This window comes from Mesoplodon mirus (genome assembly GCF_964341445.2).
Source record: "Mesoplodon mirus genome assembly, chromosome: 2".
Lineage (NCBI taxonomy): Eukaryota > Metazoa > Chordata > Mammalia > Artiodactyla > Ziphiidae > Mesoplodon > Mesoplodon mirus.
Window position 1 is genome coordinate 972,294 of NC_138977.1, and position 26,883 is coordinate 999,176.

The 26,883-nt window shown below is 41.5% G+C and overlaps 1 protein-coding gene across 1 annotated transcript in view; it reads left to right on the plus strand.

Annotated features, from left to right (window-relative positions):
* Positions 1-274: 274 nt before the first annotated feature.
* The window catches only part of DCHS2 (dachsous cadherin-related 2), a gene marked incomplete at both ends in the record, with an annotated part of 301,321 nt that continues 274,712 nt past the window's right edge, over positions 275-26,883 (plus strand). The window contains one exon of the mRNA XM_082633895.1: positions 275-2,308. Coding sequence (XP_082490021.1) covers positions 275-2,308 — 2,034 coding nt within the window. The remainder of the gene's footprint in view (positions 2,309-26,883) is intronic.

Sequence of the window (26,883 nt, forward strand, 5' to 3'; positions counted from 1 at the left end):
AGATGAGACTCGTTTAAAGAAATCCAGGGGCTGAAGAGGTGGCTGCAGCAGCAGAGGCAGCTAGAGCTTCCCTCCCTGTCTGCGCGAGCTGCGGGCGGAGGCCGTTTTCACCAGTTGCAGATGTAACCTCGGGAACTCCTGGTCTGTTGGTTTTGTTTGCCAAACAAAGTCTTTTTTTCTTTGGCTCAGACACTGAAGAGGCCCCTGGATTTTTTTGCCACCGCGCCACAACCTGGCAGTTACCCGGGAGCCTTCCCAAGGAGCTGGCGGAGAAATGAGCCCTTCTGGGCGGAGGATGGGCAAAGGACGTCAGCAGCTCGGGGCTCCGGCCGGGAAGCGCCTTCTGCTCCCCGGGAGCAGAGGGTCACCCAGCGGGCTGCCGGGCGGCGGCGGCGCCAGGGCGCAGCGCTTCCTGCTCTGGCTCTTCGTGCACGCGTGGCTGTGGGCGGCCTCGGGCTCGTCTGCCCAGGTGTTCAACCTCAGCCTTTCCGTGGACGAGGGCCTTCCTCCAGACACTCTAGTCGGCGACATCCGCGCGGGGCTGCCGGCCACGCAGCAGCAGCAGGAGGGGGGCGGCTTCTTTCTGTCTGAGGATTCGGATGACTCCCCGTTGCTGGACGACTTCCACGTGCATCCGGACACAGGCATCATCCGCACGGCGCGGCGCCTGGACCGAGAGCGGCGGGACCACTACAGCTTCGTGGCCGCCACGCTGCTGGGCGCGGTGGTGCAGGTGGAGATCCGCGTCAACGACGTGAACGACCACTCGCCCCGCTTTCCCCGCGACTCCCTGCAACTCGACGTCTCCGAGCTCAGCCCGCCAGGTACAGCCTTCCGCCTGCCAGGCGCCCAAGACCCGGACGCCGGGCTGTTCGGCACACAGGGCTACACCCTGGTGCAACCGTCCGGCCTCTCTGAGGACCCCGCAGGGCCGTTCTTCCAGTTGCGCTACGGGGCCCCGGTGTCACCAAAGTCGCCGCCGTCCTCGTCGTCCCTTGAGCCCCTAGAGCTGGTGCTGCTGCGGCGCTTGGACCGAGAGGCGGTGGCAGCACACGAGCTGCAGATCGAGGCGTGGGACGGCGGTCGCCCGCGGCGCACGGGCAGCCTGCGGGTGGACCTGCGCGTGCTGGATGAGAACGACAACCCACCCGTATTTGAGCAGAGCGAGTACCGCGCCGCCGTGCGCGAGGACGCGCTGCCGGGCGCCGAGGTCTGTCGCGTGCGCGCCACCGACCGTGACCTGGGGCCCAATGGCCACGTGCGCTACAGAATCCGCTCCCGGCAGGCGCCCGGGACGGGTGGCCGTGGCGGGCCACTGGGCGACGCGGCCTATTTCGCGGTGGAGGAGATGAGCGGGGTGGTGCGGGTGCAGAGGCCGCTGGACCGCGAGGCTCAGGCCTGGCACCAGCTGGTGGTGGAGGCCCGCGACGGAGGTGCCGAGCCCGAGGTTGCCACCGTGCGCGTGTCCATCGCGGTGCTGGACGTGAATGACAACTGGCCCGCCATTCATCTGCTCTTCCTTACCGAAGGAGGCGCCGCGCGCGTCTCTGAGGGCGCTCGAGTCGGCGACTATGTGGCTCGGGTCTCCGTGTCCGACGCGGACGGTGACCCAGAGAAGGCCGAGGAGGCCGTCGGGGAAGTCGGTATGGGCCTCGTGGGCGGGAGCATCTCGCTGGCCTTGGAGGGCGGAGAGGGAGCCTTTGCGCTGCGGTCCGGAGGCTCCTCAGGGGTATTCTTCCTCTGCGTCGAGGGGCCCCTAGACAGGGAGAGCAGAGACCTGTATGATTTGCGACTGGTGGCCACGGATGCGGGGACCCCGCCGCTGAGCACGGAGGAGACGCTGCTGCTCCGGGTCGCTGACCTCAATGACCAGCCGCCTCTCTTCAGCCAGGAGCATTACCGGGCCTCAGTGTCCGAGGCCGCGGCCCCCGGCACCGCGGTAGTGTGCGTCAGCGCCTCCGATGAGGATGAGCCTGGCACGGACCACGCCCGGGTGCGCTACGCGCTGGTCCCTCTCCCAGCGCGCTGCAACCCGGAGGCTCTGAGGCCCGCCGCTGAGTGTGGACCGTCCTTCAGCATCGATCCTGAAATTGGTGTGATTAGCACCACCCGGAGTCTAGACCGAGAGGTCCAGGAGGCCGTAGAGCTGAGAGTGGTGGCCCAAGACCTCGGAGAGCCCCCGCTCTCTGCCACCTGCCTTGTGAGCATCACTGTGGGCGACGTGAATGACAACGAGCCTGTCTTCCTGAAGCAGGTGTACAACGCCACCCTTCTGGAGCATGCCCCAGTCGGACACTGCTTTCTGCAGGTGAGAGCATCAGGTCTATCGGGAGGCCTGGGAAGGGATGGAGAGGTTGTGAGTAAGTACAAGGAAGGAGAATTGTGATGTGGATAGTTATACCCACGCTGAGAAGGCAGGGGACATGGACTCTGGTTCCTCCTCTGCAGGGAGATGAATGGGTGCCCTCTGGTCACCTAACTTTTCTGAATGGTCTCTAAGGTCTTTTCTACCTCACATGATATTTGGATCTTGATTTTGCTTATGGAATGCTGATTTCCTTCAGTCTGTATATGAGCACCCAGATAGGTTTGGGAGGAACAACCCATTCTCGGTTTTACTTTTTAACAGTGTGCAAATGGCAATGTCGCATATATTTGAGGATCATTATGTGGCATCCTGTGGCAATGTCACATATATTTGAGGATCATTATGTGGCCACCTGGGGAAGTGAGGTGGCCCTCACACATTGGTTTTTCAAGTAAATAAGTGTATTCCTTTAAACACTGAAACTGTTTTGAGTAACTATTTCCAGAGACTTCTTACACATTGTCCTACCTTCTCTGGAAGTTTACAAGAGGTAGTTGAGGACATCAAGTCATTTTTACCAGTTGCAGGCTGAACTCCTCCAGTGCTGCCTTCTGGATTCAGGAGTAGCGGGGCTCAATCATCCTTTATAAAATGGATGATATCCTTTATAAACGGATCTCAGAATGTTGTGATGTGCACCCTTTTAGCAGTACTCCTTATGGCTTCCAATTTCCTAGTATTTATCTGATGTGAGATAACAAGACTGGTTTATTTACTCCAAGATAATTTGAGTAAATAAATAGAGCCTGAGAGGCTAACTAGTGAGTGAAGCTCTAAAACTCCATTTAGCTCTCAAGCTGGGTTGTTTTAAGACCTCTATGGCTTATCTCTTGGTTCTCCGGTGGGGGGTGGGGCAGGCGGGGTGAGGCTTTAGCCTTGATAAGTCATGTCTCAATAACCTTTAGATAAGTAAGATGCCACTGTATTTTAAAAATGAGTTACCTGACTTCTCTCTTTAATAATCCTTTGACTCTGTGGGTAATAATCACCTCCATCCCTTTCTCGGGCATGACTGAAGACTCACTGAGTTGCTAGGTTATTAAAAGAAGGCTTGAAAATCAATTAATGCTTGCTGCTGAAACAGGTCCACAAATGCCGATGAATAACATAATGGAAGTTTATTTACATCTCAAGCAGAGTCTGATCCGATGCAGGTTGATTGGTCCTTCTCCATCCAGGGTAGGGCCAGGGCTGGGAGTGACATAGATCAGGTCCATCAATGTCCTATTGGTCAGAGCTTAGCCATGTGGCCTCAGGGGTACTGCAAAGGTGGCTGAGAAATGGAGAGGAGCACATGCTGCCAGTGGGCACCAATTGTGTCTCCCATGGATGTTGAAAACTGAAGTCATAATAGATGAGAGGTTGGATTAGATAATTTCCAAAATTTCTTCCATCTGGAAGACCTTAAGGATCTTGGTGCGAAACAGTACGACTGGACTCTATTTGAAGGAAAATAAGCAGGGTAAATTAATTATGATTCCTCTAATTAGAACCTGTCTTTTTAGAGTTGTTTCTAAAATTGTGAGATGATTCTGCCATGAGGTGTGAGTTTATCCCATTATTATGACTTGGTATGTGGCAGATCCATTATGGTGAGCTGAACTTGGCTCAAGTGCAAGACTGCATCCTCAATCGCAAAAAAACCTTTCAGGTTGCCAAGTATTGTTATAGGTAGTATTAAAGGGTGCTGATTAGAATTTCTGGAAATTCCAGCAATCTAGCCACTCAAGATTGCAGACACATTCTTATACGCTGGGCTCTCTGACCTCACCATAGCAGCTTTGTGAACTTTCTGTGCTGCATCAGCTCTCTGGCTGACTCTGTCCCCTAAGTCTCACCCAGAGTGTCTTCCATCTGCTTGTGATCTCTTTACTCTCAATCTTTCTTTATACCACTTTGTAAAAACAAACCTCCCCCACTCCCTTTGGATCTCATGGCCTCTCCTTTCTTCCAGGGCTTTGTTTAATTACATTGTATCAATTCTTACAGTTGAACCTTTCTGTTGCCCTTTACCCGTTTTCTCCCTTTAGACCTCATCTCTGCTCAATTCTCCTTCGTCAGAATCATAAAAATCCAAAATGAGAAGTGACAGGAAAAAAAAAAGTTCTTTCCTGGATTCCCTATAAGGGAATACCACGTCACCTAATAAAACAAAGCCTGAACTTCTAGGTGTCTTGGTGGTTACTCCACAACACTAATCCCGGGGCTTATTACGCTCTTTTTATGCTCCTACTGCCACCCCAGGGCAGCCATCCTCCCATCCCCCAGTGCTGGCTGAACCCTTCCATGTTCTCAGACCCAAATTGGAACTTTCCAAAGACTTTAAATATGGGGCCGAACAAAGGGATTTAATACAGAGGACAAGAACTGGTAGCAGCCTGAGATGGGTGGCCTCTAGCCCCAAAGGGTTTTCACAACCTTGTGGGCACTTGTCTGGATTTCTTAGTTCCTTGCTCCCCACTGCCCCCCAGGTGGAGAGCCCCTTCTTGACAACCTGCCCCTCGGGGACTCCTTTCAGCATCTCTTGATGTTTTCGTGGTCAAGGCAGTTGCTCCTGTGTTTGCCTCTGGGTTCTAGTGTCTGGCCTGAAAGACTCTCTTTTTCTTCAGATTACTGTCAAAGAGACTAACCCCAGCCTCTCTTGGTGGAGAGACTGCCACTCTCTGCCCCACACTAAATCCAACCACGTGAACTACACTGACAGTCTTTATCTTGTTGTTGTTGTTATTTTTATAAATTTATTTATTTTTATTTGTTTATTTTTGGCTGTGTTAGGTCTTCGTTGTGGTGCATGGGCTTCTTGCAGTGGCTTCTCTCGTGGAGCACGGGCTCTAGGTGCGCGGGCTTCAGTAGTTGTGGCACACAGGCTTCAGTAGTTGTGGCACACGGGTTCAGTAGTTGTGGCACATGGGCTTAGTTGCTCCACGGCATGTGGGATCTTCCCGGATCGGGGCTCGAATCCGTGTCCCCTGCGTTGGCAGGGGGATTCTTATCCACTGCGCCACTTTATCTTGTGACCAGATCTTCAAACAACGTAACTGCAGCCTTCATACCTGAATTACACACGTTCCATAACAAGATTATTCTCTTGTACTCCCCCAAGTATCAGTACTGTGTTCATTCACTAATTCATTTGCTTAATCAGACAACAACATTCATTGAATAAACAACATTCCATGAACAGTATTTATGGGGTACGTATTACATTCCAGGAACTCGTGCTGGTGCTGGGGAGGCAGCGGTGAGGCCAGGTCCCTGTGCCAGCCAAGTGTAGAGTCCCAAGTCCTCCGTCCCCTGTCTCCTTCCCTCCTCCATGTGAAGGCATATGCCCCGCCCCCACTTGCTGATCACCCCTTCCCGCCCTGTTCTGATCTCCCCCACCACTATGCTACATTCTGCCTCTCCAAAGGCAGCTGTGTTCTTTTATCTCAGATCCACTGGGCTTTCTTCGTTTAACCTGACTCATTCTCTAAAGCATCTTGGGCTGTTGCCCGCTTCCTCTTTCTTGAATGCATCGTCTTCACTGCCTTCTGTCTCACTGCATCCTCTCTGTCTCTGTCTTGCCAATTCCTCCTTGTGTCCCCTGCTCAGTGTGATAGAGGCGTTTCCAAAGGTTTTGCCTTCCTCTCACTTCGCTCTTTTCTATACTTTCTACTTATGTATTCCCAGAACTGCAACTTTTTTTTTTTTTTTTAACATCTCCAGGGTCGACCTCCTTTGCTAACTGCAGATTAACATTTCTCTACCTGGTACGTATCTCTGCCTGGAAGTATTTTTGACATCTCAAATTCTGACATTTTTTAAATCGAAGTCAGTTATCTTCTACTCTTTCTTTCTTTTTTCCCCCAACCTTCATTAATCAGCTCCTTTTTGAAACTTTCTATATTTTGTTAATGGATCCCTTCTACAGATGTATTTATGCATTTGATGTGTGTCTGTCTGTGTTTTTGCTATTTGTTGGAGTGGTTGTGGGTTTCATTGCTGAGAGGGACAAGGGTGAAGAGCAAGGTCATGGCCCATATGAATTAATTGGGTAAAAAGCAGGTCTTGGGATCCCACACACGGGCTGTGGGAGAGAACACCCGCTGTGCTCGTGTGTTTGCTCTTCTGGTCTGACTTTGATGAGCCTGACTAGGAGGGGTGCCTGGGCATTAGACATAATATCGACCGTCTGGGAAGATGTGGAAGATGGGAAGGCCTGATGCCAACTGTGCTCCCTGGCCTGAGAAGGACTAACCTATATCTTGTTTCTGATTCATTACATCTTTTTGGGTTACTTTCTTTTATGAATCCCCAAGCCTTTAGGAAAGCCTTTCTAAATGTGTGAACTTTGTCTCAACTGTACTGTGGAGGTAAACATGGAAAACCCAAAACACCGCCTGGGGTGGTATGATTTAAGGGAAGGGTTATTAATTAGCTTTAGTCAGTGTCCAGGGCTGGCAGCCCCTCTCCTGAAGTCTGGGTGGTGATGATGGCAAGGGATGCCGAGGTAGGCGGCCCTTAGGAACAGTGTGAGGCCTTCTTTCAAGAGGCTGTCCTGGTGCCAGCCTTGGATTAAGGCAGATGTTTCCTAACCCTTCATATTCATCTTTGGTTCCTCCCCAAATGTAACCACACTGGTTGCCAAGGCCTTCGTGTGTCCCTTCGTTTACACCCATTGTCGCCTCCCTAGTCTGTCCACATTGTTCCTTGTCTTCTGGTGCCTGTTCTTGACAAGACAGATTTGGGGCGTATCTCAAATGCCACCTCCTCCCACTAAATGCTTCCTTCTTCTGTCTAGCTCTTTTCTTAATGGTCTTTATGGTGCTACGGTTGTCTACTTATATTAGTAAGACGATGGATTGTGATTGCCTTGTGCTGTTACAACTTAATGGTATTTGAGTCCCTGTAATTCCTAGTGTTCTCAATCTCATATACTGGAAGATCAACACTTTTGTTAAATTGTATTGAAGAGCATAATGAAAACAAATTTACTAGTCAGTGGTAGAGCTAGTAAAGGATTTTACTTTCTATTTTATATATTTTTTACATTTCATTTGTATGTATATTAAATTTATTGTAAAGTTTCTTTCCTCCATATATTTTATCATTGATCTTTTGGAATTTTATGGTCTGAATTGCATTGTTTATCCCTCATCTTATTACAGACATACTCTTACTGCTTACCTTACATACAAGCTTATGTACTTACCTAGTGTGTGCCAGCTTTGATGGCCATAGAATTGTATTACCATATATGATTGACTCATTCTGGCTCTTTTGAATGGACCTGACCTGTCTGTACATGCACACGAAAAGCATGTGAGATTTCCACAGTGGTCATTTGCATCTGTCTCCAGGAGGAGTCTAGATTACCTGCCAACTGTCATCTTCCCTGAATTATCCGACTCCTGCTGGCCTTCCATTGTAGTTCCCAGCATGTGTTGGTACATGCCTCTGGCTTTGCTTTGATGACCTGTTTTAGGTACTTGAGACTGGCTGTAGAATTCTCTCAGACTTCGTTTTGGTAGCCTTCCTCTCCCTGTCCCCCACCCAGCTGCTACCCAAGGCCAATCAGCTGGCTTTACTTCCTTTCCCCTTTGCCTGCTTGAGAAAGATGATCAGATAATTTGTTTGGCTATGTAATAGGAGGGGTATAGCCTGGAATCTGTGGGATGCATCTCTAGTTACAGTCAATATATAACTTGCAAGTACTTTGTCTAGTTCTTGGTTCTAGAACTAAAGATGATTGACATTACATGGTAGAGAGTTCTTAGCTTTGAAGACTAAAATTAAGCTGCACACAGTGATGAAAAATATAGCCAGACTATGGGATCAGTGTGCCTGGGTTTGAATCTCAGCTCCACTACTTACTAGCCATGTGATCTTGGGCACTGTGCCTCAGTTTCCTCATCTGGAAAATATGGATAACAATGGTATCAGCTTGATATAAAGTTTTTATGTGTGTGATGAATTAGTACATGTATCTTAAAACAATGCTTGACTCGTAGTGTCCTGAATGCATGCTATTTATTATTAAATGCTAGTAAATAAGACTTCTAGAAATGATGAAGACTATTTTGCCTGATATAGTGAATCCTGAGGACTAATTAAAAATGACATTTCAAATAAAATTCTTGGAACTTCCCTGGTAGTCCAGTGGTAAAGAATCCGCCTTACAGTGCAGAGAACATGGGTTCGATCCCTGGTCAGGGAACTAAGATCCCACATGCCACAGGGCAACTAAACCCACGTGCCACAGCTACTGAGGTTGTGCGCCTCAACTAGAGCCTATGTGCTGCAAACTACAGAGCCCACGTGCTCTGGAACCCACGCACTACAACTACAGAGCCCATGCGCTCAGGAGCCTGTGTGCCACAACTAGAGAGAAGCCCGCATGCTGCAGCGAAAGATCCCTCATGCCACAACTAAGACCCAACGTAGCCAAAAAAAAAAACAATAAATAAATCTTTTTTTAAAAAGTTCTCTTGCACGAAAAGCAGAAAAAGTTTAAATTGTATATTCAGTTTTTAGTTAGATGTATGTGTCTGGCAATGAAGAGAGAAACCTGTTTTGCTTACACTGGAAGCTTGTAACATCTCCTTATGGGTTTATGGAATCCCATGTGTCTTCAAGGAAGGTTCAAATGACCTCTCAATAGCTATCCTCCACCCCTACCCCACCCCCTACACTGCCACATTAAAAAACACTGTGACAGTCATAGAGGGGAGGCAGTGTGATGTAAGTTGTGGCAAAGGCCTTGGTGTGATGGGTCATGAGTCCTCAGGGTTTCACCCCAAGGGTGCTAAGCATCACACTTAGATTCAGTGGGATCCCTTTCAGCTGTGCAGGGCATGATTCTGGTCTACAGAGTAACTTAGTATGTTTTTTTTTATTGAGTTATAATTAACATACAATATGATATAGTTTGAGGTGTTCAACATAGCGATTCAATATTCTTATACATTATGAAATGATCACCACAATAAGTCCAGTTACCATCCATCACCATACAAAGTTGCTGCAATGTTATCAATGATATTTCCTGTACATTACATCCCCAAGACTTATTTATTTTATAAGTGGAAGCTTGTACCTCTTACTCCCTTCATGTATTTCACCTGTCCCCCAACCCCACTCCCCTCTGGCAACCAACAGTTTGTTCTCTGTACCTATAAGTCTGTTTCTGTTTTGTTTTTTTTTTGTTTGCTTTGTTTGTTAGATTACACATACCAGTGAAATCACATGGTATTTGTCTTTCTTTTTCTTACTTATTTCACTTACCATAATACCCTCTGCATCTGTCCATGTTGCCACAGATCGCAAGATTTCATTCTTTTTTATGGCAGAGTAATATTCCATTGTATATATGTGTGTATATATCCCATCTTTTTTACCCATTCATCTGTCGATGGACACCTAGCTTGCTTCCATATCTTGGCTATTGTAAATAGTGCTGCAATGAACATAGAAGTACATGTATCTTTTCGAATTAGTGTTTTCATTTTCTTTGGGTAAATACCCAGAAGTGGAATTGCTGGGTCATATGGTAGCTCTATTTTTAGTTTTCTGAGGAGCCTCCATACTGTTTTCTGTAGTGGCTATACCAGTTTACAGTCCCATTAACAGTGCACGAGGGTACCCTTTTCTCCACATCTTGTCTTTTAGAAATAGCCATTCTGACAGGTATGAGGTGATCTCACTGTGATTTTAATTTGCATTTTCCTGATTATTAGTGATGTTGAGCACCTTTTTGTGTGCCTGTTGGCCACCTGTATGTCTTCTTTGGAAAAATATCTATTCAGGTCCTCTGCCCATATTTGACTGGGTTGTTTGGTTTTTAGCTATTGAGCTGTATGAGTTCTTTAAATATTTTGGATATCAACCCCTTATCAGATACATTGTTTGAAGATATCCTATTCAATAGATCACCTTTTAGTTTTGTCAGTGGTTTCCGTCACTGTGAAAGAGCTTTTTAGTTTGATGTAGTCCCATTTGTTTATTTTTGCTTATGTTGCCCTTTCTGGAGGAGACATATGCCAAAAAATATCTCTAAGACTGATGTCAAAGAAGTTACTACCTATGTTTTCTTCTAGGAGTTTTATGGTTTCAAGTCCTACATTTAAGTCTTTAAAACCATTTTTGTATATGGTATAAGAAAGTGGTCCAGTTCCATTATTTTACATGTGGCAGTCCAGTTTTCCCAACACTGTTCAATTATTGAAGAGACTATCTTTTCCCCATTGTATTCTTACCTCCTTGACCATATGAACATGGGTTTATTTCTGGGCTCTCTATTCTGTTCAGTTGTTCTGTGTGTTTGTTTTGGTATCAGTGCCATAGTGTTTTGATTACTGTAGCTTTGTAGTATAGTTTCAAGTCTGGGAGTGTGACACCTCCAGATTTGTTCTTCTTTCTCAAGATTGCTTTGTATATTTGGGGCCTTTTGTGGTTCCATACAAATTTTAGGATTATTTGTTCTAGTTCTGTGAAAAATGTCATTGATATTTTGATAGGGATTGCATTGAATCTGCAGATTATTTGGGGTAGTATGGATATTTTAATGATACTGATCTTTCCAATCCATGAGCATGGTGTATCTTTCCATATGTTTGTGTCATCTTCAGTTTCTTCCATCAGTGTCTTATACTTTCCAGAATACAGGTTTTTCACCTCTTTGGTTAAATTTATTCTTAGGTATTTTATTCTTTTTGATGCAATTGTTAATGGGGTTGTTTTCTTAATTTCTCGTTCTGATAGTTCTCTTTCTCTTTCTCTTTCATTATTAGTGGGCGGAAATGCAACAGATTTCTATTCTATATCCTGCATCTTTACTGAAGTCATTTATTAGTTCTAATAGTTTTTTTGGTGGAGCCTTTTGGGTTTTCTATTTATTGTATCATGTCATCTGCAAATAGTGACAGTTTTACTTCTTCCTTTCCAATTTGGATGTCTTTTATTTCTCTTTCTTACCTAATTGCTGTGGCTAGGACTTCCAGTACTGTGTGGAATGAAGTGGCAAGAGTGGGCATCCTTGTCTCAGTTCTGGTCTTAGAGGAGGAGCTTTCAGATGTTTACCATTCAGTGTGGTGTTAGCTGTGGGCTTATTGTACATGGCCTACATTTTTACTCCCTACACCACCACATTGGATGATTTTGATGTCATATCTTATATCTTTTAATTTTATGTATCCCTTAACTACTTATTGTAGTTATAGTTGATTTGTACTATTTTTGTCTTTTAACCTTCATACTAGCTCTTAAGTGCCTCATCCACTGCATTTACTATACTTGCCTTTACCAGTGAGACTTTATATATATATATATATATATATATATGTTTTGTCATTTCTAGTTGTGGCCTTAAAGAAGACTCTTTAGCATTTCTTGTAAGGCAGCTTAGTGGTGATGAACTCCTTATTTTTTGCTTTTTGGGAGACTTTGTAATCCCTCTTTCAATTCTGAATGAAAACCTTGACAGATAGCATGTTCTAAATTGTAAGTTTTTTTCTCTTTCAGAACTTTAAATATACCCTGCCACTCCCTTCTGGCCTGTAAAGTTTCTGCTGAAAAATCAGCTGATAGTCTTACAAGGTTTCCCTTGTATGTGATTAGTTGTTTTTCTCTTGCTGTCTTTAAGATTCTCACTTTTACTTTAACTTTTGCCACTTTAATTATGTCTTGGTGTGGATCTCTTTAGGTTCATCTTCTTTGGGACTCTGTGCTTCCTGTACCTGGACGTCTGTTTCCTTCCCCAAGTTAGGGAAGTTTTCAGTCATTGTTTCTTCAAATAAGTTTTCTGTACTTCCTCTCTTTCTTCTCCTTCTGGGATATCTATAATGTGAATGTTAGTATACTTGATGTTGTCCCTGAGGTCCCTTAAATTATCCTCATTAAAAAAAAATATTTCTTCCTTTTGCTGTTCTGATTGGGTGATTTCCACTATTCTGTATTCCAGATTGCTTATCCATTCTTCTGTGTCATCTAATATGCTGTTCATTGTGGTCTTCTTCTCTGATTGTTTTTTTCTTATATTTCCTTAATCTTTGTTGAAGTTCTCATTGAGTTCCTCCATTTTTCTCCCAAATTCAGTGAGCATCCTTATGATCATTTCTTTGAACTCTTTATCAGGTAAATTATTTATCACTGTTTCATTAGTTTTTTTTTTTCCCCCTAAGGTTTTAGTTTGTTCTTTTGTTTGGAACACATTCTTCTGTATCCTCATTTTGCTTGACTTTTGGTGTTTGTTTCTACAAAGTAGAGAAAACGGCTCTCCCTCCCAGTTTTGAAGGAGTGGTCTTCTGTGGGAATGCCCCTGTGTGGACTGCTCGCAGGTCAGGGGCAGTCCTTGGAATGCACAACACCGGGACCACCTTAGCAGGATGGCTGGGGCAGGAGCAGGCATGGGTCTGGGGAAGTTCTTGGTGGACTAAAACAGTGCTCTGCCAGCACCCCTGATCCTGCAGAGGGCTCCAGCAGTTCCCCACCTGTTTGGCAGGAGTTCTAAGGTTAGTAAATGTATTTCTTTGCTGTAGAGTATATATGTGTCCTTTAAACAGCTGTTTTTTCACTGTGTCCCAGGGTGGGTGAATCAGTGCTTGGACCCCTCAGTAATATCCCTTTCTATCTCAGGTTGCTGCCTCATGGGTGGAGTTCCCATGGATACTGTGTCTCCGTCTCTCCTACCCATTTCTATGTGGTCCTTCTATGTACAGAAGCTGTTCAGTCAGCCCTCAGGTCTTCTTCTGGAGGAAATGCTCTGTATGTAGGCATAGATTTGGTGTGTCTGTGGGAAGAGATTAGCTCAGGGTCATCCTAGCCACCTTGGTCCTCTTCCTATCTTAGTGTCTTTTGTTCTGTGTATCAGTTATTACTCTTTGGAATCCTTTATTAAGACAGCCTGAAAAAAGACAGCACTGGACTTTGAGTACAAAACCTTGGTTTCAGTTCTGACGTCACCATTTACTATCCCTGTTAACTTTTCTGGCCCTAGTTCCTCACTCATAAAATGCTGTATATTAGTTAGGGTTCTCCAAAGAAATAGAAGCAATAGGAAATATAAAATGAGGAATTGATTCATGGGATTATAGAGGCCAAGAAATCCCATGATCTGCTGGCTGCAAGCTGGAGACTCAAGAAATCTGGTGGTATAATTCAGTCCAAGTCTGAAGGCCTGAGTGCCAGAAGAACTGATGGTGTAAGTCCCAGTCAGAGGACAGGAGAAGACTGATGTCCCAGCTCAGCAGTCAGACAGAAAGATCAAATTCATCCTTCCTCCTCTTTTTTGTTCTGTTGAGGCCTTCAGTGGATTGGATGATATGCACACATGTTGGGGAGGACATTCTGCTTTTCTCAGTCCAGCAATTCAAATGTTAATCTCAGCCAGAAACACCCCCACAGACATACCTAGAAATAATGTTTAACCAGATATGTGGGCATCATGAGGCCCAGTCATGTTGACCATCACACATTGTAATTCATTTTGAGAGCATGTTATCACAAGGATTTGAGGTAATCTACACTATGTGGTAGAAAGTAGTTGGTGTAGTAAGAATTAAGGGAACTTGGAAGTGAGAGGGTTTATGTGGTGGATCAGGATGGAGGTTTCACTAGATATGGACCTTCCAGGGAGTCCTGTGTTGTGATATGTAGGTTTTTATTTACAGCCTGTCATGGATACATTCCAGGATAGCTGCACAACTTATTTTTTTTTTTGCATAAAATTGTGTAATGCATTCCTAGGCGTGATCACCTCTAAAAGAGAATCATTTAGGATGGCCTTCTGAAAGTTGTGATCAGTAAGATTTCCTTCCTCTGATAACTGAAATCTGATGATATATTAATTTTATTTACAACTAAACACCAGACTTCTATTATGAGCCCTTTGCCTTCTAAATTATAAATTAAAAGTGAGCAACCTTAGAAATAATTTATACTTTCATAGTCCATAGGGAAACTATGCTAAGTCATTTTTACAAATGGCAGGTTATTGCTTAAAGTTTTACTGAATTAAAATCTTCACTTAACAAGAATGTGTTGTTTGTGGTACAGATAGATCAAATGAATAAGGCAACGAATACAAATTTTAATTAAAACGCTAGGATACATAATCCATGTGGGGATAGTATGAAGTAGAATAATCATGGTGTGTCTGGTCCTGTAGTGAAGTAGTAGGTGGAGTTTTGAAGGCACAGGAGACAGGTCATGAAGGACTCACAGTCTTTGCCTAGAGTTTGGCTTTTGTTATGGAGGCAACACAGAGAGGTGGGGAGTTTTTAAATAGAGATCAACCTGTGTAAAGTAAGGTTTTAGGAAAATTTGTGGAAGGAAGAAAGCAGGGAAACTAGGTAGGAGACTCCTGAGACTCTTGTACTAATACATATTCAGTTATGAGGGCCTGAACTAGGGAAATGGTAGTGAAGTGTAGTAGAAAGGCTGACCTTAGAGGCGTTATAACGGAAATACTACAACTTGAATAAGGGATGAGAGAAGTAAAAGATGATCCCATATTTTCAGTCTGGGTTAGTGGGAGGAATAGGAAAAGCTGGTGGTGAGAGTTTTGGGGAAAAGATGCTCGCTTAGTTGAGTGTTTGATATGTTGGGCATGAATTAATGGCCAGTAGTCTGGGAAAAGATATCTTGAAAGCTCTTTAGATATTCAGAACTACAGTAGAGGAAAGAGCAGAAGGTTGAAGATGGAAACTTGGAAGTCATTCATTTGGAGGTGATAATTAAAGCTGTGGTAGTGAAAGTGAGGATAATGAGAGAAGAGTCAACGGCTAAGGATGCTGGTGGGACAAGGGTCATGTCACTCGTACGGTGTTGGAGGGCAGGTATCTGTGATCATAGTGCTGTTTGCTTATTTTCTGGAACCCCATGGACTGGCAGAGAATGTAGAGAGATGGTTGGCATCCTGCCCCATTTTCTAAGCTCCTTTGCACTGCTTCTGAAATATTCAACATCCCTCTCCACACTCCCAGGCAGTAAGGCACACATTATCTGTCTCTGCTCTTCTCTCTTCCCACTTTTCCTTCTTTCCTACAGACCTCCAGTCCACCATATGCTTTGAGGATATTGACAGCCTTTTAGCCAGTTTTGTCTCCACTGTAGCTCTTGCTATTCAGGCACACTGGTTTTACATTTTCCCAATTGGCCTGGTTTTATGTCTTAAATTTTTTTTTATTGGAGTATAATTGCTTTACAATGTTGTGTTAGTTTCTGCGATACAATGAAGTGAATCAGCTATATGTATACATATATCCCCTCCCTCTTGGACCTCCCTCCACCCCAATCCCACCCACCTAGGTCATCACAGAGCACAGAGCTGTATGTACATGCTGTACAGCAGGTTCCCACTAGCTATCTATTTTACACACCGTAGTATATTTATGTCAAACCTAATCTCCCAATTCATCCCACCCTCCCCTTCCTCCCCTGTGTCCACACGTCCATTCTCTATGTCTGCATTTCTATTCCTTCCCCGCAGATAGGTTCATCTGTACCATTTTTCTAGATTCCACTTATATGCGTTAATATATGATATTTATTTTTCTCTTTCTGACCTACTTTACTCTGTATGACAGACTCTAGGTCCATCCACATCTCTATGAATGACCCAATTTCATTTCTTTTTAAGGTTGAGTAATGTTGCATTGTATATATGTAGCACATCTTCTTTATCCATTCATCTGTCGATGGACACTTAGGTTGCTTCCATGTCCTGGCTATTGTAAATAGAGCTGCAATGAACATTGTGGTACATGACTCTTTTTGAATTATGGTTTTCAGAGGGTATATGCCCAGTAGTGGCTGTATCAATTTACATTCCCACCAACAGTGCAAGAGAGTTCCCCTTTCTCCACACCCTCTCCAGCATTTATTGTTTGTAGATTTTTTGATGATGGCCCTTCTGACCAGTGTGAGGTGATACCTTATTGTAGTTTTGATTTGGATTTCTCTAATAATTAATGATGTTGACCATCTTTTCATGGGCCTCTTGGCCATCTGTATGTCTTCTTTGGTGAAATGCCTGTTTAGGTCTTCTGCCCATTTTTGGATTGGGTTCTTTGTTTTTTTGATATTGAGCTGCATGAGCTGTTTGTATATTTTGGAGATTAATCCTTTGTCAGCTGCTTTGTTTGCAAATATTTTCTCCCATTCTGTGGCTTGTCTTTTCCGTCTTGTTTATGGTTTCCTTTGCTGTGCATAAGCTCTTAAGTTTAATCAGGTCCCATTTGCTTATTTTTGTTTTTATTTTCATTACTCTAGGAGGTGGGTCATAAAAGAGCTTGCTGTGATTTATGTTAGAGTGTTTTTCCTATGTTTTCCTCTAAGAGTTTTATAGTGTCTGGTCTTTAATCCATTTTGAGTTTATTTTTGTGTATGGTGTTAGGGAGTGTTCTAATTTCATTCTTTAACATGTAGTTGTCCAGTTTTCCCAGCACCATTTATTGAAGAGGCTGTCTTTTCTCCACCGTATATTCTTGCCTCCTTTGTCATAGACTAGGTGACCGTATGCATGTGGGTTTATCTCTGGGCTTTCTGTCCTGTACTATTAAGCTATATTTCTACTTTTGTGCCAGTACCATACTATCTTGATTACTGTAGCTTTGTAGTATAGTCTGAAGTTGGGGAGCCTGATTCCTCCAGCTCCATTTTTCCTTCTCAAGATTGCTTTGGCTATTTGGGCTCATTTGTGTTTCCATACAAACTGTAAACATTTTTGTTCTAATTCTGTGAAAAATACCATTGGTATTTGATAGGGATTGCACTGAACCTGTAGATTGCTTTGGGTGGTATAATCATGTTCACAATATTGATTCTTCCAATCCAGGAGCATGTTTTATCTCTCCATCTGTTTGTGCCATCTTTGATTTCTTTCATCAGTGTTTTCTGAGTACAGGTCTTTTGGCTCCTTAGGTAGGTTTATTCCTAGGTATTTTATTCTTTTTGTCGTGATGGTACATGGGACTGTTTCCTTTATTTCTCTTTCTGATCTTTCATTGTTATTGTATAGGAGTGCAAGAGATTTCTGTGCATTAATTTTGTATCTTGCAACCTTACCAAATTCATTGATTAGTTCTAGTAGTTTCCTGGTGGCATCTTTAGGATTTTCTATGTATAGTATCATGTCATCTGCAAAGAGTGACAGTTTTACTTCTTCTTTTCCAATTTGTATTCCTTTTATTTCTTTTTCTTCTCTTATTGCTGTGGCTAGGACTTCCAATACTATGTTGAGTAATAGTGGTGAGAATGGACATCCTTGTCCTGTTCCTGATCTTAGAGGAAATGCTTTCAGTTTTTCACCATTGAGAATAATGTTTGCTGTGGGTTTGTCGTTTATGGCCTTTGAATTTTGTCAAAAGCTTTTTTTGCATTTATTGAGATGATCACATGGTTTTTATTCTTTAGTTTGTTAATATGGTGTATCACGTTGATTGATTTGCATATATTGAAGAATCCTTGCATCCCTGGGATAAATCCCACTTGATCATGGTGTATGATCTTTTTAATGTGTTGTTGGAATCTGTTTGCTAGTATTTTGTTGAGGATTTTTGCATCTGTGTTCATCAGTGATATTGGTTTGTAATTTTCTTTTTTTGTGATATCTTTCTCTGGTTTTGGTATCAGGGTGATGGTGGCCTCATAGAATGAGTTTGGGAGTATTCCTCCCTCTGTAGTTTTTTGGAAGATTTTGAGAAGGATGGGAGTTAACTCTTCTCTAAATGTTTGATAGAATTCACCTGTGAAGCCATCTGGTCCTGGCCTTTTGTTTGTTGGAAGATTTTAAATTACAGTTTTAATTTCATTACTTGTGATTGGTCTGTTTATATTTTCTAATTCTTCCTGGTTCAGTCTTGAGAAGTTGTACCATTCCAAGAATTGGTCCATTTCTTTTATTACTTGTACTCCAGGAACCCTGTCCCACAGCTCTTATTTGGAACTGTTCCACCTTTTAAATCTCAACTTATGTCCCAGTCTCTGAATAGAGCTTCCTAGTCTTTTAGCTTTCTCAGTCTTTAATTTGATTTACATTTACTTTTTGAAACTAGATTTTTTTCTAGGCTCCTTTTCTTCCTTATAAACCAGTCTTTTCCTTGCTTTAGTTCCTTTGCTGTCCAGCTGGGACTCCTGGGTGCACAAAATTAACCCTTGCTCTTCCACACCTATACACATATTACTGACAGTGGAACAATCTAGCTTACATGCCCCTCCGGCCCCCAACACTTGGACTGTAGGACACAGCTGGAGGAATTCCAAGTGGGGATTGGCTCTAAGTATATGGTATCAGCTGGGCCCTCAACACTGCCGGGCAATTTTGTGGTATTCACCTTAGCATCTCTCCCACCACTTTACTCTCTTTAAGCATCATGTTTTGATCCCTTTACTCTGTCTTCTGCTCAGTAGAGTCCAGAGGCAAAATCTTACCTCCCACCATCAGACTTTTCTGTATCTTTGCCATCCAGTCCCCAAGGATTAAGTGATTCTCCTCTGTCCAAATCAAACCTATTCATTCATGTTCTACATTTTACCTCTCCCATCTTTTCTGACACAGCTTCTCAATTACCCCCTTTCTCTTCTATCTTTTACCCCTGCCTCTATACTTTTCTCTTCTCTTTAGCATGTAATATGCCTCTCCCATTGTTTGCAGTATTTACAAGTCAAGTCTGTGGGCATCTTGCCCCTGTTTGCTCAACTTCCTTCCTCAGTGCCCTGTAATGACTGAGGTTGCTACCTGTTCACCCATGTCTACCCAGCCCTGGGCATATGTTAAGAGCCCTTTCCCACCTGAAGAAAGGTTCTGGAAATCTGTGCTGTTGTCTTGTTCAGAGTCTGGTATCCCTCGATGATGGATTAAGGACCTCTTTAGCAAAAGTGGCTTCCTTCAGCATCTATTACTATTAAAAAGTTGTGAATAAAACGTAGCTGCTAAAGAAAGGACATGAAGGATTTATTATTGCCCATTTCTTAATATTATATCCTGTAGCTGATGGAAGTCATTAACTACCATCTTTCATATGAAAAGAAAGCGTTGAATTGGTTAAGATAGGTTATTGTACTGAACAGACAAAAACATCTTAATCTTGATTATTGTTTAATATTGCAACTTTTACCTTTTGACTCTATGACCTTTGGGAATACTAGCCCTGCCCTATGTATGCAGTGGGATACTGTGTCTGTCTTTCTTAAGCAATTATGTTTTGAATTTCCTTTTAAAAAGCCCATACTGTTAACTTCATTTCAGGGTTTACCATTTTCCCATAAAAATGCAGATCTCAGATTGCCCACTGATGAAGTGTATGGAAGCTCTTTAATAGAGAAGATGGAAGTGGTTTACTGGTGCTCATGATTTCCAGGTGTCCTTGATTTGGGCAGAGGATGAATGATCTAGTGGATGAAAGCTTGTCCTATTGGGCCAGATGGAAGAGGGTTTACATTTCAGCTCTGTCATTTAGTAACTTGGGCTTGAGCAAGTTCCCCCATCTTTGTATGCCTCAATTTTCTCATCCATAAAATGGGGATGATAATAGGATCGACCTCATGGGGCTATTGTGGAGATTCAATGAGATGATACAACCCAGGGAAGAGAGTGATGCTCGCCACATGTGAACTCCCAGGAAAGTTTATTATTATGTGTATCTTTACTTGAGTTTTGATTAAACTGAGGAGCCAAGTGAGAGTGAAAGGAAGAAGTGTCAGTTTCTTGTTTTAAAAACCTCAGTGACTAGTCATGTTAAGTGGATAGAAATACGATCCTGTACCTCAAATGATGCTCTAGGAAAGCTCACTGTCTTAGGTACTTTGTAGACCTTCAGTCCCACATTTAGTCTGCTTCTCACTATGGACAGCCATAGGAGCCTTCTGGGCCTTGAGGATACCTTGATCTTCTTGGTTGACAGTAAAGATCAGAGTAGGCTGATCTCTGACATCCTCCAGAGTTCATTTCTGATCATACTTGCCAGGCCTGTGGCTCCCATGACCCTGGGCATGTTTCTGGCCTTCCAAGGTCAAGGATGTTTCCTAAAAAGAGACACCAGCAGGCTTTGTCTTATTGTACTTGTCTCTTGAGATGTAAGTTATCCTAGTGAAAGAGGAAAACACTAACATCCTAGGATGTGGCTGACTTGTGTCTTCATTTTCTTATTGATTATCCTGAGAACTTCTGGTTCTCATTCAGTAGTAGAAGTTGGACAAAGGGAAAAAAGAGATGCTTTGAATTTTCCTTTAATTGAAGTCAAGAGGAATAATATCATTCACAGTACTCTTTAACAAACATTTATTGTTACTCATTGAGTGATTTTGAATAATTTTATTTATTCAGAATAATTACAGAAAACAGATACGATGACAGAAAAAAAAGACATCAATTAAAATTTATTTGGATACCTCCTTTAAGAAAGCTGAGCAAAACAAATCATTCCTCAGAAGTTCTTTTGCATATCAAGATAGGAAACTTAGAGTTTAAATTCAGTCATCCCTTGGTATTGGTGGAGTATTGGTTCTAGGACCGCCCACAGATACAAAAATCCTCAGATGCTCAAGTACCTCATATAAAATGGTGCGGTACAGTATTATTATAATTGGAATATTAAGGTAAAACTTTCTTCAGTTGTATTTTTGTGTATGGTGTGTACACTCTATATATTGAGATCTTTCATATAATCAGTGAGTTATTTGTTTATGCTCACTTATAGAAATTTAACCTATGTTTTCTATTCTACAGGATGGTAATCCTTTTTAGTTATTGAATTTTTTTGGATGATATTGTTGGTTTCCTTCATCCTAACTCTTCAGACAGGAAGTACTACCCACTTGATGCTTTTAAGGAATGTGTTGCGGCAAAAAGCACGGAAGACTTGTAGTGCAGTGTATGTTCACAAGGATAGCAAAGAGGAAAGAACAGAGCAGAACCTGAGGCAATGTCTCACCTCATCTGAGTGTGATTACTGACAGTTAATTCAGAAAGTCTGTTCAGAACAAGAGATTGTCCTCCATCTCTTTTGTTCAGAGTATTCTGAAAGTTCTTTTGTTCTTCATTTAAATTAACTGTGTAGAAATAGCCAGTGTTATGGATATATTTTCAAGAGATTAAATATTATTTCTAGGCTCACCATAAATGGACTTAAATACTATTTGATTTTCAACAGTTGTGTAGTTAGACACTTCTCATGTTGTATACTTCTCTTGATGTCTACATTTGGAAACACAGAGGAAGTTATTGTTTACATAGAGATTGACTTGTCTAGTTTTTAAGAATGTTGATTATAAAAGAACCCAGTCATGAGGTAAAGAGCCATCTAAGCTTATGCACTGTTTACTTTCCTTTGAAGTATGGATTATTTTAAGTACTGAACGGTTAAAAATAATACAAAGGCTGTTCTGTTACATTATGCATAAACAAGAGCACAATATTTCAGTGCTGGCAGATACTTTATTTCCTGGACTCATCTTACAAGAACTTTTATGTGGTATTTTTGTTGTGTAGAATCTAATCGCTATGCTTATGTCTGTTCCACTTCCATTGTCTGTCAGTGTCCAGCATAAAGAAGAGAGGTGACAGGAAGGGCAGCTTATTAATTAAGTTTGATACTTACAAACTAATGTACTCTAGGTAATTTGCTTACTTGAATTAAAAATTTAAGTTCTATGTATATTACAGCATACTTCTAATATCACAAAATGAATTTAATAAGTTCATCTTTTGAGTTTTGAATATTAGTATATTTTAAAAGAAAGACAATTTTTTTTGGAGCATGGTAATATTCAGTTTTGCCATGTACACTGAGAAGTACAATTGTGCTCTTATTTAATTCATAACATTTTAAGGCTATTTTGCTACTATATCTCTAAATGCACTTTAACATATGAAGTACAGTTACCACTTTTGTCTGTCATTTGTGAAGATAACTTTTCCATTTTTTTAAAAGGATAAAGTTAAGCTTCTCCCATGTTTAAAGAGAGACCTTTCTAGAAGCTGCTTTTTGTTTATTTTTAAATATACTTTTTTCTACCTCACTCTTTATTTTCTCTGTTCCTGAGTTTTCAAATACACATATGTTAGAACTTTTGATCTGAGGTCCTAAGGCTCTGTTTATTTTTCTTTTCAATAATTTTCTTCTTGTTCTTCAGACCAGATGGTTTCTATTGCTTTATTTTCAAGTTCACCATTTTATTCCTCATCTCTGTTCTGCTGTTAAACACATCCAACATTTTTTTTAAAATTTCAGGTATTGTATTTTTCATTGTAGAATTTCCATTTTGTTTTATTTTATAGTTTCTGTTTCTCTGCTGAAATCCCCTATCTTTTCATTCATTACAAGAGTGTCTTCCTTTTCCTCATATAGTTATAAACTCTTCATGAATTTCAACATCCAGATCATCCTGGAGTTGGTCTTTTTTTTTTTTTCTCTTGAAAATAGATCACATCTTCCTAGTTACTCATATGTTGAATAATTTTGCATTGTATTCTGGACATTGTGTACATTATGGTGTGGAGACTCTGGATTCTGTTGTGCTCTTCTGAATAGTGTTGATATTTTTGTTTTAGCAGGCAATTAACTTGGTGGGACTCAAACTGAAGAATCTGATTTTTTGGGCACCAGTGCAAATCTCAGTTCATTTCAGTTGTTTTCTTAACTGGGTTTTTGCAATATGCCCCATACATGTATAGTTCAGGGATCAATCAGAGATTTGGGCAGAGTTTACACAGAATTTGGGGCTTGCCCAGAGGCTTTCTCCTATCTGGGATTTCCCTCCCACTTTCTAATGACTGTGGTTGTCCTGACCTCTGTCCTAAGGTTCTTCAATCCAGGAAGACTGTGTGCTCCTACTGGGGCTTTAGCCTCCCTGAATGATGCCTTGACTGATACCTGTCCTTAGGTAATAGGCTAAAAAAATAGAATAAATTAAACTTAAAAAATGGAAAACCCCCTCCACGTCAGTCCATTCTTTAATTTTTTGACCCTTATGAAAATCTTACTATATTTATTCAGTCCCAAGAGGCTTCAGATATTTTTTCCTGTTTTAGTCAAAGTTTATAGTTGTTACATGAAGGAGGGTAGGATTTTGTGAGAGTGTACTCAGCCGTACCAGAAGCAAAACTCTTGCTTTTTCCTTAAACTCACATTTCTATCAATGTCAATGAGATTCAGATGATTAAGACTTAATAGTAAGAGCCCTTTGAATACAGAGCCTGTAGAATTTTACTTTATTTATAATATATTAGATTATTGTTGAATGGGGAAGCTAATGTGTACAGCTACAAATGTTTACTGATTTAGCATTTCATAGATTAATTAATATTACTAGTAATGAAAGTTAACAGTTTAAAATTATTTAAGTATGTTTTAGTTTCACTCATGCTCAATAAATAATTTTATGTATTTATAATTCTAGAATCTTTTTTTATTAGTTTCTGCTTTATAACAAAGTGAATCAGTCATACATATACATCTGTTCCCATATCCCTTCCCTCTTGTGTCTCCCTCCCTCCCACCCTCCCTATCCCACCCTAATTCTAGAATCTTAATTGAACAAATGATAATCCTTCATGAAAAAGTAAAAATAGAAATCAACTCTATGGGCAGGCCAGGAATAAAGACGTGGATGTAGAGAATGGACTTGGGGACACGGGGAGGGGGAAGGGTAAGCTGGGACGAAGTGAGAGAGTGGCATGGCCATATATATGCACTACCAAATGTAAAATAGATAGCTAGTGGGAAGCAGCCACATAGCACAGGGAGATAAGCTCAGTACTTTGTGACCACCTAGAGGGGTGGGATAGGGAGTGTGGGAGGGAGACGCAGGAGGGAGGAGATATGGGGATATATGTATATGATTCACTTTGTTGTAAAGCAGAAACCAACACACCATTGTAAAGCAATTATACTCATAAAGATGTTTAAACAAAAAAAAAAGAGAGAAAAACAAATGTCTGGTTAAAACGCCAGGAACTTGGATGCCCCAACCCCTGCCATTTCCTGACCTGTCTGAGAGATCCCAGGCATTCCCCATTGCTCTCGGCAGCACAGCCTGAAAACTGTGTTGAATATTTAGCAGATATTAGAGATATATGCATAGTTTTTCTTGAATGATCTGGTCAGTTCCACAGCCTTTCATTATAAATAAACTCAAACAAAAATGTATCATTTATCCAACATACATCTTCCTTCCAGATAAAACTAAACATGAAAAATGTATATGTATTAAATTCAAGTTTGGGGGAAATGTTAGAAATGAAAAAGTGATAGTTTTTTTTATTATTAAAAATACTATAAAAGTAAAAAAAAAAAAGAAATCAACTTCATGGATTTGCTGACAGTATTTCCCACCATATTTGGGTTTGGCTGAGACATGTAGGGAAAGTAATTCACTGTGACCCATCTGAGGAAAAACAGTCCTCAACAAGCCCTGTCCAAATGTGAGGAACAAGCTAGGATTGTTAAAAATCATTAAGACTGACTTTTAATATACCAAAGAAACTTTTGTCTAAGTAGAAATTAATTTTGCTGAACCCAAATATTTCACAATTATCTTTTACTAAGAGCATTATTCTCTGATCACATATCAGATAGAACCTAACATTTACTTTGATAATTACTTTCTTTCAAAAGCACCTGTAACACAGACTTGATTATATTACTCATGCATTCATTGTAAGATCAAGTTCAAAGTCCTTGCCTAATCCATTCTGCCTGCCTTTCTATCCTTGTTCCCGGGAACTCTCCCCAACCCCTTCATACTTCACGAAGGATCTTTCTCTCCTCAGGCATTTGCTGTGTGTTAGGGACTGAATGTTTGTGTCCCCAAGATCCATATGTTGAAGTTGGAAGTGCTAGGAACTTTGAGAGGTCTTGATTTATATGAGGTTGTAAGGGTGGGGTCCTGTGATGGGATTAGTGTCTTTATAAGAAGAAGAAGAGACCAGAACTTGCTCTCTCCACCATGTCAGGCCGTCTGCATGCCAAGAGGTTTCTCACCAGAACCCGACCATGCTGGCATCCTCATCTCAGACTTACAGCCTCCAGAACTGTGAGGGTAAATTTCTGTTTTTTAAGCCAGACAGTCTGTGTACTGTATTATGGCAGCCAGAGATGACTTTGCTAGAAAATCAATGTGGTTATTTTTTTCCTTGAAATGTGTTGTCCATGTCATCTCTACCGTTGGCTCCCCTTCCTCCAGCTTCTCTTACTTGATTTTTAAAAAATATCATGTCCTTAGGGAGACCTCTTTAACCAGCTAAGCTTCCCATTTCACCTCTGTTAATCAAGTCCCATCTTATAAACACCCATAGATTGTACGCATTATGCAATAAACCTCTTTTGTAGCATGCCTCACACAGGTAACCTGTGCAGTACCTGCTCCCCTGCTCATTGTAGGTTTGAAAGATGATGGCAGAGACCTTATCTGTGTTGCTTACTACTAAGTGCTTATGAAAATGCATTGTCCCTATAAGATTAGGATTTGTTCAATGATAAGATGGAGCGACCTGCATGGTACTCACTTAAATGAGTGTTGACTCCTTCAGGAATGGGACATCTTCTACAGCAACCTTATTGCTTTCTGAAAAGCGCTGCTGCCATTGAAACATCTACTAATAAACATTATAATACGGCAAGACAGTTCATATCCTCTTTATGTTGCAATTTAGTGCCAGACAGTTCTCATTTCATGTAAAGAAATATGATCTCTGTCAGTGCCGCTTTTTAGACTCTGTCAGAATATGAAGTTATGAATTTTGCATATTAACAGAGATTGCTAGAGTCTTTTTTTGTTTCTTAAACATCTCAAGTTAACAATCGGCTATTAGTCCTTCAACCTGTCTTTAAAAGGCATGTATAACTCTCATTGTTATCCAGAGAAATTGGGTAGTCGATTTGAGAATATAACAGTATTTTAACATTTTTTTTTATTCTATCTATTCTCTACCTTGAATAATAATTCAAACAAGACAGTTCAAAACTTAAAAAAGAGAGCAATTTTATTAAGTGCATTTCCTCTTTTTTTGGAGGTGTGCCAGTATTGTAAAGCACTTGTCCAATCTTTAAAGCAGAATATGAGCTGACATTCATAGTCATGTGCTCAGTGGGAGACGGCAAGTAGAAAGAGCACAGATAGACTTGAATCTGTTTGGCTCTGCATGTTGTAAGCTGTGTTCTTTGAACCTCATTTTATTCATCTAGAAAATGGGATATGTGCTTTGAAGCGTTAGTTTGAGAATCAAAGATAACATATTTCAAACCCTAGCATGTAGTAAACACTTAAAAAATCATAACTATTTCTTATAAATGGGGACAGAAATTCAGTCAGACATTTTTCTTAAGACTTGTTCTTACTGAACTGTGTGATATTTCTTCACAGAGCAATGAAGGAAATATTTACCACAAAAAGGGAAATAGAGTTCGAGTCTTCTGTCAGCAGGATTAATTTTCCTTATTTATATTGATTTTTCTAGGATTTACTAACCTTGTCCTAACAAATAATAAGATTGGGCATGGCCATAAATGATACATCCTAATCCTGAAAAAATTTAAAGA